This window comes from Electrophorus electricus, chromosome 9 (assembly GCF_013358815.1).
Source record: "Electrophorus electricus isolate fEleEle1 chromosome 9, fEleEle1.pri, whole genome shotgun sequence".
NCBI classification, from domain to species: domain Eukaryota; kingdom Metazoa; phylum Chordata; class Actinopteri; order Gymnotiformes; family Gymnotidae; genus Electrophorus; species Electrophorus electricus.
This window is the reverse complement of record NC_049543.1, coordinates 3,217,501-3,240,000: the sequence shown is the minus strand read 5'-3', so window position 1 is coordinate 3,240,000 and position 22,500 is coordinate 3,217,501. Positions and strand designations below refer to the sequence as shown.

General features: G+C 47.3%; 2 protein-coding genes across 8 annotated transcripts in view; both read left to right on the top strand.

The window, feature by feature from the left end:
* The window catches only part of kiaa0825 (KIAA0825 ortholog), an 86,031-nt gene extending 70,089 nt beyond the window's left edge, over positions 1-15,942 (top strand). For 4 of the 5 annotated variants that reach the window (XM_035530221.1, XM_035530222.1, XM_035530219.1 and 1 more), the window contains one exon: positions 15,490-15,942. In XM_035530221.1, the coding sequence (XP_035386114.1) occupies positions 15,490-15,586 (97 nt within the window). In that variant the 3' untranslated portion in view covers positions 15,587-15,942. The remainder of the gene's footprint in view (positions 1-15,489) is intronic. The other variant, XM_035530223.1, reaches the window with a different exon arrangement.
* A 190-nt stretch (positions 15,943-16,132) lies between these two features.
* Positions 16,133-22,500, top strand: part of fam172a (family with sequence similarity 172 member A) — a 120,213-nt gene continuing 113,845 nt past the window's right edge. For all 3 annotated transcript variants that reach the window (XM_027006275.2, XM_027006273.2, XM_027006274.2), the window contains exons 1-4: positions 16,133-16,213; positions 16,823-16,958; positions 17,235-17,336; positions 21,198-21,298. In XM_027006275.2, the coding sequence (XP_026862076.2) occupies positions 16,859-16,958; positions 17,235-17,336; positions 21,198-21,298 (303 nt within the window). In that variant the 5' untranslated portion in view covers positions 16,133-16,213; positions 16,823-16,858. The remainder of the gene's footprint in view (positions 16,214-16,822; positions 16,959-17,234; positions 17,337-21,197; positions 21,299-22,500) is intronic.

Sequence of the window (22,500 nt, the reverse complement as noted above, 5' to 3'; positions counted from 1 at the left end):
CCCCCCCCCCCCCCCCCGACATGCCGCCCTGCGTCATCGGAAACGCCCGCGCGCCACATAAACCCATCAAGCATCGGGCCAAAACGACGAGTGTGAGGTCCTCGCCGCCGTCAGCACGTGTCCTAGTGTCTCTCTCGGGCGCCTCCTGCCCGCGCGCTAAAACGCTCTCGTTTAAGGCGTAGCCGCGCGGACGTGCGCAAGCCGCCCGCGGCCACTGTGCAGTGTCATGCTGCAAGTCAAAATAGGCCAATTCATTTCCTCGCGTGGAGCTAAGTGCATTCTTGGCTCGGGGAGCAGCGGGACTGTGTACGCACGGAATAAGCCAGGGAGGCCATTTGTGACGGGCCAGTGTTACTGCCCTCGGACTTAGTGTGAGGTTCTGGCAACCCTACACCTTGCACTTTTATTTAAATCTCTCTCTCTCTCTCTCTCTCTCTCTCTCTCTCTCTCTCTCTCTCTCTCCCTATTAATCTTTCGAATAGGGTTAATAAAGATGGATTTGTGAATAATTTAACTCTTAACTAAGTTGAATGCTCTTTTTTTCTGCCATTGTGTCCCTTCCTGTTCGAGTTTACACTAGAAAGAGCCAATGAAGAGGCACATTTAGATAGCCACTCTTATTACTAAACCAAACATGCAGGTACACACACACGCACACACACACAAAAACACGCACGCGTGTGCTCACACTCCTGATCTTGTAACAATGTGTGTGGGGCTGCCAGAATAACAAATAGGCCAGCCAGCCCATGCATGCTAATGTTATGTGGTAAGCAGTTTTGTTGACGAGTGCTAATACTCCTTTCATACTATCATCAAAAGCGCCTAATACGGCAACCATTACTCCCTCTCCCACTCTAGCACACATGATGGATGGTGACCTTAATACGGGTTAGCCGAGTTTTTGAAAGTTAAACCACCCATCATAAATCACAGAATTATTACAATGCACTTTAATTGGTTAAGGACTGTTTATTTCCTAAGGAGCTTGAAAAAACTGGTTTTCGGCACTTTTTAATTTGCAGAGTGCATTTCCATTACGAATGGCACTTTAATATTGCCCTCCTTTGTCATGCAAAATATGCAACATGCTGGCAATCTATTAATTGGGCGGGGAAAACTGCGTGGCAAGCGCAAATCCATGTGGCGTGCCTGTTTGTTGTTGTGTGTGATGCATGGGTGTATGCACGTGATGCTTGACTGCATACACGTACCAGAAGAGGGGACACTTCAGCGTCAGCTTGCGGGAGCAGAGTGGAAAACTCATTGCAACCCGTTTCCTTCCGCGCGGTGCAAGCTGATTGGTGCGACGTCGCAGGTCAGTTTGGCGAACTGAACCCGTGTCGAACTCGAGGGGCTCAGATAAGTGTTGGGACACCAGCACAAAGTCAACACCCGAGAAAGTCTTAAGAGCAGCGTGTACCATAATGCCTGAGGGTGGAGAAGCTGATGGAGGTGATGGAGGTTTTATATAGTGCTTATTGTCATCTGTGTTGTAGATACTACTGCAGCTACTACATTATGGCTTTTTGTGCCTCCCGGCAGTTCATGTTAAAGTGCGTAATCATATCTTATGACATTCATAAAACACCTCACACATGCCAGAGGTACGTGAGAAATTTGCTTGTAACTGATATGTACAGTTTTCCTGCTGCTATTGTTTTCTTAGGTTGTTGTTGTTTTTATTTTGATATTGCAGGGTTTCCCTTTCTATTTATGACTGTACTGTCCTTCTCTCTCTTTCTTTATATCTCTCCCTCCCTCCCTTTCTCTCTCCCTCCCTCCTGCACTCTCTCTTTCTCTCTCTCCCTCCCTCTCTCTCTCTCGCTTTCTCTCTCTCTCTCTCTCTCTCTCTCTCTCTCTCTCTCTCTCTCTCTCTCTCTCTCTCTCTCTCTCACACACACACACACACACACCCTCAGATGACACTCATCCTCCTCCTGTCCCTCATTTCCCTGCCTGTCACTCAGCCGTCCGCCTCGACAACCTGGCAGACCAATCAGGCTCCGTCTCCTGGGACACTTTGTCACGCCTTTAAGGATGCATGACAAAGTGCTGCTTGATTTCCCAGTGGCCAGCCACTGTAGCACCACAGTCACACACATGTATACAGAGACATGTGCGCACACACACGCAGATCGTCACACCAGTGCCTTGGCACAGACAGAACTGCATCCCTCTTCCCCTCACTGTACGAGCCAAACGTTTCAATCAGTATAAAATATGTGTCATTGTCCAAATATGTTGCTAATAGTATTTAAGGAAACAGGAAACATTTACACTGCTACTTGTAATTGGACGTGCAGTGACCCTGTGGGAATGGTTGTTGAATTAAAGCATTAAGTGTGTATTTGAGCATCGCAAAGGCCGTCGGATGATACTCCGACGAAAACAAAAAGAAAACGAATCTGCAAGAGTTTGGGTTCAAAACTCTTGTCAAATATGTCATTCTGGACCAACGGGACTTAGATGTTGAGACTGGCAGAGATTTTTCGACTCCTGGATTATGACTCAGCACTTGCGCGAGGCGTTGAGAGAAGGCGCTCGCTATCCGCTCTGTGAAGCTCACTGACCACTCACACAGACGCTCTCTGATGTTCCCTGTCTGCTCGCTAGCCGCTCTGTGAAGCTCGCTGACCACTCACTCAGACGCTCTCTGATGTTCCCTGTCTGCTCGCTAGACGCTCTGTGAAGCTCGCTGACCACTCACTGAGACGCTCTCTGATGTTCCCTGTCTGCTCGCTAGCCGCTCTGTGAAGCTCGCTGACCACTCACACAGACGCTCTCTGATGTTCCCTGTCTGCTCGCTAGCCGCTCTGTGAAGCTCGCTGACCACTCACTGAGACGCTCTCTGATGTTCCCTGTCTGCTCGCTAGCCGCTCTGTGAAGCTCGCTGACCACTCACTGAGACGCTCTCTGATGTTCCCTGTCTGCTCGATAGCCGCTCTATGAATAGCCGGCAGAGACTGCGGCAGTCACGTTGAACAGGAGGAGCTTGAAAAATAATTCCCGTAATTCCTAGTGTACGGCTGAGACATGGGTAAATGTCTGTTAATGCATTTGTTCATGAAAGACAGCAACATTTCAACACTGCGTTCACAAGAATCACAAATTTTCAACACTTATTGAACTGCCAGTCAATCCAAATCCCCCGATACATGAGGTAACACACCTTGTTGATGGATGAGATTACCGGGGGGGGGGGGGAGAGAGAGAATCTGCAATTATTTATTACACAAAGAGATTGTTTATTTATGTATTGTAGCAGTCAAGTGCTGTGTTTTAAAGATAGTAAATTAATTTGCCAGGTATAAAAGGGTTTTGAACTAACTCTTTTGACAAAGTAATCCTGTTATTAGAATATGAAGCCTTTATTGAAAGCTGATAGAATTCTGCATTTCAGCTCTTCCTGGCTTTAGCTGTGAACTGCGTGAGGCTTCAGGTAAACAGATCAGGTGTGTGAAAGGTTTGGCTGTCATGCTGCAGGCTGCTTTGACAGGTCTTCTGGAAGGAGATCTGCTTGTGTAACTTCTGTTTGGTGTGCCATGTTAAAGAGATTAGAAATACAAAGAGGTAAATATGACTGAGATTATAGCTGTGTGCCTTTTCTTTCTCTACCATGGAGGTTTTCCAAAACAACAAAACAGCTCTGTTCATTTTGTGTCATGCCAATATTGCTGACACGTAAAACATTAGAGGACACACGAGTGCCTTATAAGGCGTGAGGTGTTTGTATTTTTGTGCCTGTTGAGGTTTCGTCTTATATAAGAAGTTTCCCTGTCATCACGACGGCTCGATGAGTAATAGGCGCTCGCTAAAATAACAGCATGACTTCTGATAGGAGCCGAGGTCCACTGTTCTGATGTTTTGCAGTTTCCATGTCTGAATTTCTCAGCGGTGAGGTCTTAGCAGGTGTGCTGTCACTGTGCACTCTCTCATCCTCCCCTCTCTGTGGCGTGTTTAGTTTAGGTCTTTAAAGGCGGTGGGATTTAGACAGGGATGAGGGCGTTAAGAGTCGGGGCAACCGCATTAATCACACGGATCAGCTTTCCCTTCCTTTCTCTCCATGTCTGCGCCTCTTTCAGGCTACGCGGAGCGTGTCAGAAGCCTCCGGTTGCCTCCAGCTCGGCCGTGTCCGTCATAACTCCGGCGGGTGGCAGAGCGAAGCCGCAAGATCGAGGCTCCCTTTAGCTGGCGGCGTGGTGGAACTGGGGAAAGTTCAGGCGTTCTGCTGGAACGCCTTGCCGAGCTGGGGGGCGGGGCGTAGGCCCGTGAGTGACATAGCAGGACAGGCCAGTGCCTGGTGAAGAAACGCAGGGACACCTTTCCCGTGTTGAGAAGCCCAAGGCAAGCGGCGGATGGAGCCATTAATGGACGTGTTCACTCCTTTCCTTCTCCTTGCGCTGGTGTGAATGCACATATCCATACAGTACGACTGTACATTAACACTTGCACGCGTGATCACTTAGCCCCCCCACGCACACTTCTTCATCATTCCCCTAGCCAAATTTATGATCCTAATAGGCGTTGCTAAAGTTCCCCGGGATGAGGTGTGAGGATTAACGGCCTGCCAGACTTTTATTACCTGTGTGGTGTTGGTAATTAGGCTAAACAGATGAGATTGGCGCCATCAGAGCAAATGCAACGTTATCCTGGACCTTGGCTAGATTTATAACTGTAGCGGGCCCTCAGGGGCCCCTGGTAATGCACTCGCTTCATGGTGTCACATGTGCTTGACATGTTTACCACCACTCCAGCACTGTAACGTGGACCGTGCCCCATGTACCTAATGACGATTGGTATTATATGGCTGGAACTGGCATTGTTTCCCCAGCACTAAAGTTGAGAGTGAGACTGATTTACAGGTGGGGTGCAGCTCTCTCGGTGGTAATGCACGCGATTATACTTGTTTATTTCTGGCCCGTTTTGGATCTTTGTGGTGTCTCTCCGAGGCAGCTGTCAACTTCGCCACCTTGCAAACCTTTCTTTGTGTGATGTAATTGCGCACAAATGACTGCAATTAGGGATGAAAAATAAATTATGTTAATTGAGCCATCACATGTTAATTGTATGGTCAGTACATGTTGCAGGTGGACTTTGGGTTTGGCTGGTGCATTCAGTAATTTCCCTTAATTGGCAGAGTGGGGACTGAGATCTATATCACTGTAGGAAGTAATCCATACTGCTTAAAAAGCCATGTCACATCCAGCAAGTCTGATCTCCTCTGTCAGATGCCATACCAAGCTCCTCCTCTTTCCACGCTCCCACCCCGACGGCTGATAATCTGATGTAGTGAAAGTGCATTCCAATATGATTTGCATTGTAGTTGCCAATTGCAGATCATTGCACACCTCTTCAGCGTCACAGCGGGGGGTATCAGCTTTTCTGGCAACACTTAGGGAACACAACCCGTTTTTCCTCTCTGCGTGAAGCGGGGTGGGGGGTTGTTTCTGACAAACCCGAGGACAGCCGTGTCGGCAGGGCAGAGAGACCATAACTTATTGCGTGCTGATAGCCTGTGACAAATCGGCAAGGATGTGCAGGAGTGTGCGTGCGTGCGCGTGTGAGTCTGCGTGTCGTGTGCGTAAAACCCCTTCACAGATCATTTAGCCCCAATGTAGCCACCTGGGTGGCGGCCCCTCAGCCCAGGACGCCCTGCTACCCCCACCTCTCCACCCCCCGCCCCCCCGGGCTGGCTGACAGTGCTGGGGCTCGTGAAGCAGGCACTGCTGGCAGATTAATCAACACAGGCTCCCTGACAAATCACCCTGCTACCAGCATTGATCTGAGAGAGACAGAGAGAGAGAGAGAGAGAGAGAGAGAGAGAGAGAACGCGACTGCCTCTCTGAAGGGAAAGGGCACGGTTTGGCTTACAAATAGCTGCCTTCCTCTCCCAGTCTACTATCAACACATCATACCATCCAATCACACACGCGCCCCATTACCAGATGTGACAGACACACGCGGCGTATCTGCACTGCGTATCCACACGCTACTGAATCCGAGCGGGTGCAGGCCAGGGCAAAACAATAGTGTTGTGACTGGCTAATCCCGGGCCTCAGGTGCTGCCCCCCCCCACCTCGCCACTCCCCCTCCCCGTTCAGACAGAAGCAAATCAAATTAGAGCAGAAAGTGGGTGAAATGAAAGACTTCAGCACAAAAGCCCCACACATCAGGCTGTGTTTGAAATCAACCCCCCCCGGCCATTCCTCCACGTTTCATTATCAGCCGTAGTGCAGGAAGTTTGTGCCGCTCATTCATGGAGCATTTCCAGATTAGTATTGCTTTGACATTTGGAGCGCTCGAAGGTGCCACTGTAAATGCTTTCCTTAAGGGGACGGAACCCGTATGAGAGGTACATGTTAATGCACGGTACGCTTCATAAAAACGATCGCTCCAGCTACGGTCGCTACGAGACGCATACTGATGTCTGTGCGCACGCCCTAAAACGGAACACATGTTCTGTAGCTGGCTTTCACTTCCGCGTTTTAGGCGCACAACGCGTTGGGTCATGCGTTGTCGTTGGTATCGGTAAGCTGATGTTTGCTGAACCATAGGGCCATATGGTTTTAATGAAGGATAATGAGTGATGGAACTGGGTGTGTGTTCATACACTGGGTCAAGTTATTGGGCAGAACACTGAAACCAGAATCCAGTGGGTTGATGCGTGACTCACAAAGGTAAAGGAACTTTGCAATCTACTGGGCTTTTTTAGATTTTATATGTCATTGTCAGTCAAGTATTGTCAAAGTAATTTGAATATCTTGAAAATCAAACAGACATAAACACAGTGTAGTTTACACTAAGTTGGTTATGTTTGCAGTATGGTTTAATGCACTGCTATGTGACTTCTGGCCAGAGACTTCAAAATATAACATTAAAGAATGTTAAAAAAAAAAAAACCTCAATAAAATAACCACAAACAACATTTTTTTTTTGTAATATCATTTAAATGGGGGTGCCAGTATTCCCAGAGGTCATAAGACAAGATGTACTATCATAACTCAGGTTGAGTGATGTTGCCAAGCGAGCAAGCCCGGCAACCACTGACTTAAATCTCACTAATATTCCGAGGGAGTCGCTGGTAAGGGGCGCTGGCCGTCGGGCGACAGGTCATCTCCTCGTTTGGCCTCTGCTGATGTGTCCACCTTCGCAAATCCAGTGCAGCAGATTGAAACCTGTGCGCGCTTCCCATCCGTTCGGCCGGTGTGCGGGGCAGGGGCCTGCCTCGCGCGCGCGCGTACCATCTGGCCCGTTTATCAGGCCTTCCCTCCAAAAAAACAGCACAGACAAAAAAAATAAATAAATAAAAAAAAATAAAAAAAGCAGTAAACCGGAATTTCACACTGTTTGAGCCCTTCGCATGGAACCCGTGTTGGAGCTATTTTAGGGGACGCTAGAAGACAGGACTAAGAGTCACAGATTGTTGCCGTCTCTGGAGGAAGTTGCGGTATTGTGCTGAAACGCTCCAACATCCATCTCGACTTAGACTGACATTTTTCTTCATGTGAATGACAGTTTTCCTGAGATATAAAATATTATTGAAAACAACAACGTCATTGTCCAGCCTGCATATGTCTTTCCGTGTAACATACACCCGGCACACAACACTGCAATCTCCACAGTGCAACATGTTTGGCAATTGCAGATTCGTTTCCGTTGAAGTATAGGTAGCAATTTGAGACTACAACCATTGTGAATCCCACCATTACAGACAAGAGACAAAATTTAACCGGAATCAAAGTGTTACCGATGGAAGGGAATCTGATCTGAAGCAGATTTCCAGCCACTGAATTGTAACTGGGATTTGATGGCAGCTAAACCCCCATTTCACGCTCATAAAACTTCCAGCCTGTGACGATGAACTCTGCCGGTGTGTCGCTCGATGTGATTTTAAGATGAATTAAATTGGAAGCTACATGTAAAGAGGGCTTAACTCTATACCTTAGAGGGACCAAATACTGAGTTGTTACTAACTAGCAAATGTTAGCTTAAATTCTCCCCACTGGGCTTATCGGTTCAATAAAGAAATAGCTTAATAAGTTCTAATTAATGCCCGGCTGGCTTCTGTTAGTACTAAATGTAATATAACCCTAAATCACTTTTGGGTTCTTGATGTCCAAAGACAACCCAGAGCTAAATAGCGAAATAAAGAATGAAGAATGGATAGGGGGGACATCTAAGTGCTGTCCTCCTTTTTTCCCTGGTCCAATTAGACCGATCTGAGCTGTTCCTCCTCTGTGAGGTTTTAGTAATTATGAGCGAGCAGGGCTGGGATTCTGACCCCCTCAGGAACGGTATTAAACCGTGGTCATATATTCGCTCATTACTGGCCCCACCCCTGGGCTTCTGCACGTGAGCTCCATGGCAGGGGTCAGCCATGCTTTAAGTCTTGTTAATTTGAGATCAGTCTAAACGAACGTGTTAATCTCTCTCCTGTTATTAAAGGGCTGGAACTGCTTGCAATCTAGCCATAACCATTCCATGCAGAGATTTTTACACCCCCCCCCCCCCCCCCCCCCCATTTTCCAGTCTTTTTTTGTTTTGTTTTGCCAAACCATTTTAGTTTTCAAACATTTCATGACAGGATGATGCTGCATTGACAAAAAAAACAAAAAACCCCAAATCATATGAAGTGTGAAACACGCTCAGTACACAGTGGAGACACCATCACAACATAGACAGTCAGGTTCTCTCCTATCGTTCCAAAACGATACTCACCAGGAAATGAGGTTGGTCGGGAAAGGAAGTTGATTTGTTCTAAGAATAGCTCAGGGTCCTCTTTGGCTCCTTCGCTTCATTCAGGACTGGCATTTGTCTGGTTCAAAAAGGCCCCACAGGGCAGCAAATCCCTACAAGGCGATGCTCAGAATAAAAGCCGTTTACGCTGGCTTCTTATCTGTTTCACGCCTCTTTTGCCTGATGTAGTGGCAGGGTATTATAGACCAAAAAAATGCCCACAGAGTACTGTGCTTCCATAGGCATCTTTAGATGATGGGGGAGCATAACGCTAAATTCCGCTGAGTGTTTGAAAACACACCTGGCTATAATTAGGTGGCATTTGATATTAAATGAGGTAACAGGGTTGACTTATTCATCTCCCAAGGCCCCCAAAAGTTCCATTAATGTAGTGGAAAATGAGCTGTTTGAAATGTAAAGAGCGTCAGATGTGACCCACCCCTTTTTGCCAAGCCGAAAGGCCATCTTTCTGCTCGGGTACGGCCCCGCAGCTGCTGACAAGGAGGTTAAGGATGAACAGATCAGTAGAACAGCGGGGTAAGCGGTCCACGCCAGCCCCAACTACCCAAGCGCTGGCACAGTGGTGCCCAGGCCCGACTGGCTACAGAACATGCTGGGTGAGGGAGGGAAATCTGGGTCTGGTCACATGGAGCCCGGCGTAGGTGGTGCCGCGCGATCGTCTTGGCCGGGCGCGCTGTACTGTACGAGGAACGCTGGCAGAAAACAAAGCGAGTTGCTGTGCACATGAGAAAACAGGCACAGCGTTGGGAAAAGTTTTTGCAGTATCAACATATTTGTTTTTTTGAGCCTGGCTGGCATTACACACGGCTGTCATTTTCCCCAGTCTGTCTGTGTGTGTGTGTGTGTGTGTGTGTGTGAGGAGCTCTTAAAATATGCATTCTTTACAAAGCGAGACTGCTGAATAAAGGATAGCTCACATCTTAGAGGCATATCTAGGTGAAATCAGGATGAATCTCTTTTTGTTGCTGTGCTCTGCTGGGAGCAACGGTAGCAACAGCCCGCCGTGGTGTGTGGCTGCGTGCGTATGTGTGTGAAAATCCACACGCATGCGCCTGCTTGTGTGTGTGTGTGCGTGTGTGTTTATAAGTGTAAAGCTTTGTTCATTCATTTATAAGGCCACGGCTGGCAGACACAGGACTTGTGTGCTGGGCACCTGCGGGGCTGCGGACTGATCCGGGGTGCACTGCAGGGAGGCAGTGTGTCGGCGCAGTGGCTTTGTGGTAAAATAAGAGCTGTCACAGTGTTCTCGGGGTGCAGCCGAGCCCTGTCAGGGAAGACGGATTGCCTCTGTGGAACTCCTTGATCCCTGGGACCCGGAGGCTTGCTGGAGCCATCGGCAGGTGTCTGCCACTCCTGCTTGTTATGGGGCATGCGTGCGCGCGCGCGCACACACATACACACACCCACACACACACACGTGTGCCTGGATGTGAGCGAGACGGAGAGAGAGAGATGATTGGGAGGGTTGAAGAAAGACGAGCTCCCTATACCCCACATTAAAATCCCACTGTTTCTTCGTCAGTCCTTTCCGAAGAAATGTATCATTTCGCTTTAGCGTTAGCATCGCGTGTTGGTTAGAGTACTTTGCGATGAGTTTTACCAACTTCAGGCCGAGAGCCGGCGCTCGCATGCTGGCTGGACGAGAGGGCTAATGATTTAGCTGGACTGATGGGGTCCTGGGTGGTGACTCAGCAGGCTGCCGTTGCCACGAGAGGTGTCATCCACACATGGGCAACACACTTGACATGAGACGGCGTCAAGGGCAAACACAACCCAGCGCTGCCTTATTTGACAAACTGCAGCCAAGGTTAAGGACTGGGCGTGCTAGAGCGAGTGAAACCGCTGGGTCTCTTAACAAGCGCATGAGCAGCTCACCACACCAACCGGAATCTGATGGTATGGATATGGATATCATTTCACCACTTCACGGTGCAGAAGCTCATATAATAAGATCCCATATATAAATCTTTAAAACCAAATCTTATTTGTGTGTGTGTGTGTGTGTGTGTATATACATATATATATAATATGTATATAATGTATAATTTTATTTATTTATTTTTCTTCCTACACACACTGTATTATTGTTTTTGTGTCAGGAAAGATTCCTGACTTTTCAGGACTTCCCCACGGGCAGCTCATCTGCTGAAGTGGAGCTGTCTGGTGTGAGACGCACGCTCTGCCGTGCCGGGGCTCATTGGTGGCAGAGGACGCAGCAAACCGTGAACGTGGGGGAGCCCCGTCTGGGGACCCTTTTGATTGGCACGTGGCGGGGTGGCAGTAGGGTGGAGGTGGGCCGAGGTGCCCCTGCGGCAGTGCTGGGGCAGATCCAGGTGACAGGGTGACGGAGTGGTATATGACGGATGGAGACGTTGGCTCAGCGCACGATCGACAGCCACCGCTGGAGGACGCTCGCTCACCGTGGGAGCAGTACCGCAGGAACTACAGTTGGAGTGTGGGAAACGAATGTCGTTCGGACCAGCCGTAAACGCATCTCGGTTCACGCCGTTCTTCGCGCAGACTGTGCCTGTGACATTTCCTCGTGTCCTAGCTGTATGTCGTACTCCCACACCTTCCAAAGGGCAAAACCTATGAGCATGAAATGAGCAGTCTTCCTCCCGCCCTGGGGCAGGGGCCAAGCTTCCGAGTCTGGACCATCCCCCCTCTCCCTTGCCCAGTCATTTGCCGCTGTGGCATGCATGGAAAGCCACGACCTTTCCGCAAAAGTTCAGCACTTTAAATATTTAGCTTTGCATTATGACGGATCCTTGAAGTGCTAAGCACGTGCGAAGGCTCTGATTAGCGCAACTTGTCAGCCGCCCAGCGCTGCATCGCTCTTTGTTTGACAGGCGCGCGTTTAAACAAACGCCGGTACCTGCCGGCAGGCCGGCGGCCTGAGTCCTGCTCGCTGGGAAGCGCACAGGGCTGAAGAAAACCACTCCAGCGGTTGACAGCTATTCCACTGGCCTCCCTGTTACCCTTTCAGCCCGCACTTGTGGGCCCACCACGTGGCGGGACCCGAGCCGGGTTTAAACGCGGTATGGGAGTGGCGTGAAGGTCTGGCAGGGGCTCCAATCCCACGGTGAAGATCGGTGGGTCAGAGGTTTGGCTTTCTGTGGAACTCAGCAGGGCTGCCGTGTTGATCATTCATGTACTGATATTACATGTAGAACCGCCCAATCTGTTCGAACCTGCAGCTGTGCTCATTTTGTTTAACCAAGCTCCTGGCACACACACACACACACACACACCAGCCAACCTGTGTGCTTGCATGTAGATGACGTCATGTGTGCAGAATCCGCCAGACGGTATAAATTGACTAAATATATGAGGCCTAATGCACTCGTGCTACTTTTTCATGCTGTGGGAACGCTGAGTCAGCGAAAACGATATTAATGCATGAAAAATGGGCACTGCGGTAAGAGTCAAAGAAAACAGACTTATTAAGACAGAAAAGCTGAGGGACTGTGAGGCCGACGCTGTGTGTTTGTCAAGAAACATTAACAGACTGAAGAATCAAAACTTCACCTTGTATTGGGTTTATCCTTGTAGAACGTAGGCGCTTGGTGTCTGCACATCAGGACACGGAGTAGTTTGCATTGTTATCAAAATTTTGATTAACCACTAAATCTCATTTACTGTTACTGAGAAGTCAGGATAACCTGAATAGACCTAGGAAAAAATAAATAAATAAATAATATATATATATATATATATATATATATATATATATAGGGGTGGAGGGATGGTTGGAGGGTGTGTGAGTATATATATATAGGGGTGGAGGGATGGTTGGAGGGTGTGTGAGTATATATATATATATATATATATATATATATATATATAGGGGTGGAGGGATGGTTGGAGGGTGTGTGAGTATATATATATAGGGGTGGAGGGATGGTTGGAGGGTGTGTGAGTGTATTTATATATATATATATATATATATATATGGGGTGGAGGGATGGTTGGAGGGTGTGTGAGTATATATATATAGGGGTGGAGGGATGGTTGGAGGGTGTGTGAGTATATATATATATATATAACAGAGCCATTTAGAAGTCTACTCGTAACATGCTACACGGACAGATGCACTTTTTTAGCAAAGGGTTCATTGCTGGTGCTGCCATGCTGTACCCCTCCACCCTCCAACCATCCCTCCACCCCTTTTCAAATTTGCACTTAACACCTTCCTGTTTCCGGGCTTCTCATTCATCAAGTGTGTTTGTCCCACTGACAAGCCTCGGACTGCCGGCTGAATATCAATATCAGCTAAGACAACGGCGGTGCCGCTGGCCCGGCTCGCCTTCAGCTAAATGTCACCCAGCTTAATCCTATTTGAAAATTAAACACTGAAGAAGGAAAAAAAAAACAAAAAAACAAAAGTCTTCTTTTACTCCACCCGTTCCACCCTGACACCAACATCACCACACAGCATGGCCGTGTTGGCGCGGCGCGTCTCTGACATTTGTGAATATTGTGTTTTCCTCGTGTCCTCTATTATTTGTTATTTGTTTGTTGCAAGGACGTAATGACTGACTGGGGATGAGAGACCGAAGCTATCAGACTTTTTTATCTGAGTGAGCAGGAGGTGTGTGTGTGTGTGTGTGTGTGCGTGTGTGTGTGCGTGTGTGTGTGCGTGTGTGTGTGCGTGTGTGTGTGCGTGTGTGTGTGCGTGTCTGTGTGCGTGTCTGTGTGTGTGTACGTGTGTACGTGTGTGCGTGTGTGTGTGTGCGTGTGTGCGTGTGTGAGTGTGTGTGTGTGTCTGTGTGTCTGTGTGTGTGAGTGTGTGCGTGTGTGTGTGCGTGTCTGTGTGCGTGTGTGTGTGCGTGTGTGTGTGTGTCTGTGTGCGTGTGTGTGTGCGTGTGTGTGTGTGTCTGTGTGTGTGTCTGTGTGTGTGTGTGTCTGTGTGTGTGTCTGTGTGTGTGTGTGTGTGTGTGTGAGTGTGAGTGTGTGTGAGTGTGAGTGTGTGTGTGTGTGTGTGTCTGTGTGTGTGAGTGTGTGTGAGTGTGTGTGTCTGTGTGTGTGTGTGAGTGTGTGTGTGTGTGTGTGTGTGTGTGTGTGTGTGTGTGTGTGTGTGTGTGTGTGTGTATGGTTGTGGTGGTGAGGCCAACGAGGCACTTGATCCGCACAGGATGATCCATTGCCATTGAAGCAGTACTGAAATGTTGCTATGGGAAAAGAAAAGACAGTGAGAGAAAGAGAGAGCTAGAGTGAGAGACAGAAACTCTCCGAGAGAGAGAGAGAGAGAGAGAGAGAGAGAGAGAGAGAGAGGAGTGCTGTTTCTGTCAGGTTCAGGCCCAGTGGCTCTGTTAAGGGGCCTGTGACAGGGAAACAGAGACACATTTCTAAGAGCAGACAGGCGAGAGAGGCTCCCATGCATCAAACACACATATTTACATAAACAAATCCTCCCCATATAGCCTGTAATTACCACACTGACAGTGCCGGCCACGCGAAAAAAAAAGAGCTCGTTTCACACAGACAGATACACAATGATGGAGGCAGAAACTCCATCACAGTGCACCTACAACGGGTCCAGGCTTCTTGGTATTCATGAACTTCACCAAATGATGGGACGAGCCGTCCACCCCAATATATGGAGTCCATATGTCCTGTTCCGAGGACGTGCTTTCCCGGTGAATAGGGACACATGGGGGGGGGGGGGGGGGGGGGGGGGGGGGAACACAAGGATTTAAAAATGCAATTACTCCACTTTTTAAACAGAGGCATTTGTAGCTAAACTAATGGCAGAAGATAAGCACAGTGCACTCCACAAGATAAGCATTCTTCTAGCATTGTAGTGCTACGACTGTCTCTCGTATAAATGGGCGAGTCATAAAAGTCCCATTACTGTAATGAGAGGGATATCACTTACTTTTACACGCTGTCACAGGCATTCACGGGAATATTTGCCATATTAGATTTACTCAGTAACATATGTAGTAACATTTAAAGCATTCAAATCATGAATTCATGAAACAGTGACACATGGAGCGTTTGCGTCCATGTTCGTGGGATGGCGGTAGCTATTTAAAAGAGACTTCACCACTCTCATCAGGTCACATATATCATCGTGCTTTGAATGGTTTTGTTTGTTGCCATCTTCGGAGTTAACAGTGGATTAGCATCTAAATGTTATTGATGAGCTATCGTGCAACACATGGTGACGTTAAGGTCCAGTATGACCTAATGGCAGAACAGAACAGGACACTGATTAGTAGTGCTGACCAAGCCGGATATAGGAAGATTAAATCATTAAGACCCCTGTAATCATGTCTCTGTGGTTGTTTACTTCACAAGAAGAAAACGGCCATCTTGGGATTTGAAACATGCACCTATCTCTTCATCAAAACGGAGGGCCGATCCCAGCTTGATCGATCAAAAGTGATTGACTACATCTTATCTTATTGAAATGTTGCATTTTTCTTTAGACGCTCCTCAGCTATGCCTGGGATGCTACGCCTCATGTAGGTATTTGTTACTTTAGTCCAAAACAAGTGTGGCATTGATTTTAGGGCCAAATGTTTACAGTATATGTACAGCAGGAAAGCTGGGATTCCTTTATGAGTATTACCTCTGATGTGAGGTATTGTAGGTGAGACGTATGTAAGCCAGCGCTCCTTTACGAGTAGCTCACTGTTTGTTAGACTTGAATGTGTTGAGTTGAATTGTGTGAAATGGGCTCATGCATTCTAATTTGGACATTTCTGTGTGCTTACATTGCAGATGGGAAATGCAGGATAATGCAGAACTTGAAGGTGAAGAGAAGATTCTGGTGGACCATTTAAGGAAAATGTATTTGCCCAGAACTCCTGAATCTTAGGACCTCCTTGTTAAGATGCTGTAGAATGACTCCATTTCTTACTGGACCACAGCATGTAATTTAATATAGCAATACAGTCTATGTATAGCATTGTATTTGAAGTCATTTTTGCATTTCATGTTACTTAGTTTTCTGTATTTTTTTTTTTCCAAACATGGAAACTATCTTACATGTATACGTCTCTAGAGACTTTTTCCGTCCTATCTATATAACTTGCAGTGAATGAAAATCACTGGTACTGAGATGACCTTACAACGTCTCTTTATTTGTAACTAGCTTATAACGCACTTATCTTCCTTTCCCTCATAAAGTGTATATCGTTTTCTCAAATAAACACCAAGCCTGTTAAAACTCTATAGGTTTTGTTTTTTGCGATGACATCAATAGATAACATCAGCAGCTAGACACTAAAGCAGGTTATGTGTTACATTTCCAGCTGCTTCACCTCGCTGTCGGCGTGGGTGGATGGGAGGGGGGTGTGGTTGGGGGAAGGCGCCACTGTCGCTTTAAATCCCGGCGCTTCCGTTGACGTGTTAGAGCTTCCGTTTCCGCGCCAATCCGCGGGACTTCCTGTTTGGGGTAGCGAGGAGGCAGGCATGCTTGAAGCGTCAGCGCTGTGTTGACATGGTACGTGAGCGAAGGCGAGCACCGTCTGTGCGAGCATGTCAGCAGCAGCCCGGGCGGCCGCGAGCGAGGGGCTTCGCTCTGCAGCCCGGGCGGCGGAAAGCTGCGCGCGCGAACGAGCGAGCGAGCGAGCGGGGGGTGGGGGGAGGTTTGCTTTGCTCCGCAGCTTCGGCGCTAACCCGCTATCTACCCTGTCCGGATACTTATCCGCGTTAGATGACAAAACAAAACAAAACAAACAAACAAAACAAAAACAAAAAGAAGAAGAAGAAGAGTGAATAAAAAATTAGATACGTGAATGATGATGATGTCATGATGTGTGTCGTCAGGGTGAAACAAGGACACCCATGCATTCCATTAGCACGAGGAAACGGTGTGTAGGTTGTTACGCGATGCAGTTTTCTTTATAATGCATTGCATGGGAGCAGCACGTTCCTGCTATACAGGTATTCATGTTCTGGCATGGGTAATGAGCGTGACTGAGGGCTCCCCTTTAACCACCTGCAGGCTGGCGTTCACTGCTGTGCCCTGTGTACTTTATAGTTACGTCATGTCTGAGGCATTAAACCTTCCCGTGTCTGGTTTCCTTTCCTACTTCATTCATCCTCGCAGGCCGCCACGTTGTGAGGTCCTTGAGTTGGAGCGTCCATGCTTTTCGGAGCTGATGTGTTTGTGTTTTGTTTTGCGTGGTTAACTATGGCCCAGTTATTGGCACAAGAGGACAAGGAGAAAACTACTGCACTGAAAGGTAAACGAGAGGCCTGGGGCGTGAATGTGCACGCTTTTGAAAAGTTCACGCATCATGTGCATTGCATCAATCACATTTGCACTTTTCTAGGTCTTTCAAGTTGAATGATCAATTTTTTTAAAGACCTGTTACAATCATCCAAGGTGTTTGTCACTACCTTAAAAAAAGACCTATAGCGTAAAAGTATTGTGAATATTATTGAGTCTGCGCAGAAGACGTTTGGCTAAATGTCAGGACATCTTTGTGATCAGTGTGCACCTTTGTGTTCCTCTTCAGATTTGCTCTCCAGGATAGACTTGGACGAGCTGATGAAGAAAGACGAACCTCCCCTTGTCTTTCCCAAAACCCTGGAGGAGTTTGAATATGCTTTTAATGAACGTAAGATACAAGTTTTAATTTTCCCATATCTTTTATACTAAAGGGCTTCTGTCACAGTAAATCTCTGGGGTCCACATTTATTCTCTGTTGCTGTAATTAATATATAGCCCTCTGTATATAGTATTTTACAATGTATTTTAATTACCATAGCACTGCAGCCTGTATTTTGGCAGCGCGTTAGACCGCTGAGGGTTCCAGCTCAATAATGTACAATAACAACACCTTGAGACCTGTGAAGCGGACTGAACAATGAGCAGTACGATAGGTGTTTATCAGTAATAAAGTAGGTAATGCACGTGTAACAACTATATTTACAAAATGCCATAAATGGAAAGGGAAATCCAGTATAAGAGGTCTTACAATGACGCTGTAAGGTTTTATGTACAGTACAACACTGTAGCAGTGGCTCACGGTACTTTAAGCACAGTGGACTAGTTGTGCCCCCTCCCTGTGAACTCCATCCATGTTGTGTGAAAAGAAGTTACATTCACAGCATTTGAAATGCTCTCTTATCCAGAGCGACTTGCATATTTATCAGGATCATGTGACTGACCGTGGGGAATCGAACCGTTGACCTTGGTGTTGCTAGCGCCTTGCTTATCTTGCTCTCTCAGATGAGCTACAGGACCACAAGTACTTCTTAAGTTCTGTTTTCCAGCCCTGATACGTAATCCTTGAATCCTAATCCTGTCCATGTTTTTGTAACCACTATCGTAAATGTTGTCATATTTGGAATTTGTTCACTGATTGGCTACTGTGTCAGAGTTAGTCCTAATAATAATAATAATAATAATAATAATAGTAAGTAATAATAACAGAGGAAGTGTAATAACAGCTTTAGAGCAAGAATAATAACCTAAAGTCTAAGTAGTCTGTATTTAAGGCATCACTTCTGGAACCATTTTCATGTTATTGTAGGGACGTAAGCTAGCAGGTCTGCAGAAGGTCATTCTGCTTGCTGTGCATGGGGCTGACTCAGGTTAGTAGCAGGAAAGACCTCTATGTCTAAAAATTGAATTCCCAGGTTGTTTTTCCCCCTCGGAGTACAGCGGTTTGTGTACATCACTATAGCTCTGCCGTAAACGTTCTGTATGTATACGCTTAAAAAGGAGAACTGTTATGCTCGGTAGTTCAGCAGCAGTAGAATGTGTTGTCGGCTTTTTCTGCTGGTCTCTCTGCAGTGTGAAACAAAAAGCGTGCTGTTCTCACCAAGTTCATTGAAAGAACCCTAACCTGATAACAGAGTTGCCTATAAAAATGTGTCACTGTTGGGGATCGCAGCCGCTACTGCCTGCTCACCGCAGTAATGAACGCAAGGTGCTGCAACTTAGCGAGTCTGAAATGTGCTGGAATGAGAGAGACAAAAGACGGGACCCTTTTTCTCTCCCCTCCTCCCGTCCGAAGAGGCGGCCGGGGAGCGAGCGTTTTCGCTGGCCAGCAGCGCCGGGCTTGGGTTGTGATGGTGCTGTCTGTTTTGAGAGTCTCCCGAGTCGCTGGCAGCTGAGTGGACAAGTTGTGCGCGCCATGGGCTGTCAGTAGCTTACTCAGCCTTGCACTCCGCTTGACGGCCAGATTTGCATAACCTGCTCCTCGCTCCGGAAACACTCCTGTTGTTGCCTTGAATACTTTATTTCAGTTTGGGGGAAAATATACCTCTGTGTGTCTGTCTGTTTATCTAGCTGTTTGTCTATCCATCCATCTGTATATCTGTGTGCTTATTTATCTATTTGTTTATTTTTAATGTTGTTGAAACATCAAAATGATGCATTTAGCGTCAGATGAACCATCGATAAGGTACCTAGACTTCACTTAACTTAACCCTGATCACTAGTTTGAGACTTTTTGGAGAGGTGTGTTTTTTTGTTTTTTTTTGTGATTTAACCAAGCAGCCTGTGGAATGTGTGCGCGTTTGCATGAGAGCACCGTCTCAGAGCCGTGCTGCATGATGGCTCCATCACAGTTAGCCTTCAGTTTGTTTATTACTGGAAATCCAAGGTTATGTACACCTAATTAAGCTAAAAAATTGAGAACAGCATGCTAATTACGCAAGGCGTGGGAGGGGGGGGGCTTGAGGAGACGGATTCCTCAGAGAGGCCTTGATGTGAGGGTGCTGGAGCTGAACCTTCATAGCATGCAGCCTTTCATTGCATCCATCTCTTCCTTCTGCTAGGCACTGGTCTTCACCCCTGTGCGAATGCATAATTGATTTCAGATACTTTTTCTTTTGTGTGTCGCCTGTCTCTCTCTCTCTCTCTCTCTCTCTCTCTCTTTCCGTCTTTTACCGCTGCCACCACTATGAAACAAAGCCAACAACAAATGAACCCCCTGCCTACAGTGGCCACGCCGATGAAGGGCCTTTTAGCGCTAAATGATGTTGAACAGCCACTGACGACGGCAAACGCAGTAATGCTCGTCGAGTTAACCGCGTTGAATTTATCGCTCGCTATCTGTGCAAAAGTGCCGAGCTTTGAAAAGGGGGAGGGGTGGGGTGGAGAAATAAAGGCGGATGAAAAATGCTTACGCAATCGTTTCTCTTCAAAGATGTTTTTCTTTTTGCCACGCTGGGGTAATTGGGAAAGTATGAGACCCTGGGGCTGTTTGGGTTAAGTGTGTATACTTTGAGTATTTTAGCGTTGTGCATTTGCAATCAGAGAGGTCACAATTAGATTTAACACTGTTTGGTGCTTCATTATCTGGTAGTATCAACAGCACGATATATGAGCCTATCCCTCAAGCACACAGTTTCCACAAGTATTACACACCGCTTTGCCTTGCTGCGTGACTTTGAAGTTGGTAGTGATCTCTCACCAGTGAGCGTAATGCTTTCTCGAATGTTTTTAAAAAGTGCTTTGCATTTATAATGGATTTCATGCAGGGGCCTGTAACTTCATTCCCGAGGACGTCTTGTCTGTTTTTGGCCGAACGAGCTCTGAGTGCTCCGAGTATTCCCGGGAGCGTTCCCGGTGTCCGTATGCACTGGACTGTTCACGCCTTCCGTTTCCTCTTCTCCTTGCTCCAGTCGGACTCTTCCAGTGAACGGGTCTTGCTGCAGGCGCGGTTGTTCACCTCCAGCCGCTCCAGCAGCTGTTTAGCAGACTAGCTGCTTGGCAGGGCGCTCGCCGGGCTGTCCGGCCTTGGCACGAGGGTGTCACTTCACAAGGGTCAGCGTGAATGAAGTCCTCTGGCCTCCACTCAAACCAGCACAGAAAGGGAACAGTTGTGGTGGTCCAGCAACACACACACACACACACACACACACAAGCACGCACGCACACACACACTCTCAGCTCTCAGGTGGGTGGGGTGCAGAGGCAGAGAGGGGCTAGTGAGCTGCCACACCAGATGTCTGAGGCAGGCGTGCCAGACGTCCCAGAAGGCCGAGGGAGTTGCGATTGGAGGAGCATTAGCCGTCCACCAGCCTTGTACCTGCCAGATGGGGACGCCAGCCAAACATATTTAATTGCATGAAGGGAGAGATATGCCCATCGAGCAGGCCGCGAGTCTTGAGCTGACTGACCTGGCCGGTGCGCGCCTGTAGCCTGGCCCGGTGGCTCCAGCAGACCGCGGTACGGATAACGGAAGCCAAAGCCTCACCGTAACTGGGGCTAGGTTGACCGTTAGCCGCCCTGCTGTTTCTTTGCCTTGACCGTTGGATTCCAAGTGCATCTGCTTTTGGCGGGCACGTGTACTTTGGTCCTGTTCAGCGCGCCATGTCATACTAACGTTCCAGTGGTTGGAGAAGCGCCGGGTGGCGCAGGCCGATGTTTCTGTACTGAGATGACGTTGCTGGAGAAGTATTACAGGCTGAAAAAAACAAACAAAAAATGCTTTAACTCTTTAACCAATTCTCCTTTCCTCTAGATGGACAACTGCGACACACGAAAACCGGAGAGCCGTTTGTCTTCAACCACAAGGAGGATCTGCACAGATGGAACCAAAAAAGATACGAGGCACTGGGAGAGGTGATTTCCACATTTTGCTGTTTTCCCCTGAACATCGTTTTTTATGGTTTTAATCACGTGGTAATTTGGTCCACAGTTTATCTATGTAACATATACTTTCTTATTTTCACCCCTGTTTTAGATGTGGTAATTAACAGAATAGGGAGAGAAACATATGGCAAGTTTGAATACGTTATTGGTTGGAAAAAGGGTCATGGTGGTATATACTGTTAGTGGGGAACTTTGATGATGGTTTTGATGCATCTGTTTCCCAGGTTTAATAACTTTGTAATTGGATTCCGGGCAGTAATTGGAACCGCTCTCTGGAACGCTGCGGATCTGTATACATGCACTTGCACACACAATGGAATGACTCTAATAAACTCACACACACTTTAGCGACCCCCCCCCCCCCCACACACACACACAGTCGATCACTTTTACTCACAAACCCACTTTCTTGCTTACTATGTGTCTTACACGCAGGGTCGTGTACAGGCTCTGTGCCGTAAAACCCCCAGCTACCTTTTGCAATTGGTGCGCGTGCGCGCAAGTGTGCTAGTTTTTGTCTCGTTGGTTTACGTCTTATCTGCTCTTGTGCTGTTTGCGCCTTTACACTTAAAATACACGAGTCACTTCAAACCCTCTGCCACGGTCACGCACACACTGAGCGTGTGTGGACCTTCCTTAATTTTGCGAGCCCCTCACTCACCTTACACGTAGCCTGCTGAGGTCAGGGCCCCCCACGCACGTACTAAATGTGCATCCTTCACTCCCAGGCCATGCAGTATGTATAAGAATCGGAAGTTTGTCCTTTTTTTTTTTTGGCTTAATTATGTCTAGTCATTTGCCTCTGTACTACTTAGCTTTAATTTTAGTGCTTATTCTTTTGAAGTTATTCTTTTGAAGAAAAGAGAATGCCTTGTTTAGAATTACCTTTACGTTTTAGTTCTAATGCAGGGTTCTCCTTGGAGAAGCAGCCTTTTTAAACTGCCTTTCACACGCTTCCATATCTGTATTCATGGCAAACCAGCATGAGGCGAAAACATTTGGGTACTTACTTCATGAACCCATGAACTTGCTAAATGTGAGATTTGTTTGAAGTTCAAAGCCAAACGCAGACTTGACAGAAACATTCTAAACTAATGAGTCAGTTCGTTGGAGCGCTGGCGAATTAGTTTAACATGTAGCCTAAAGAAGTTACAAGTGGTATTCAGTGGTTA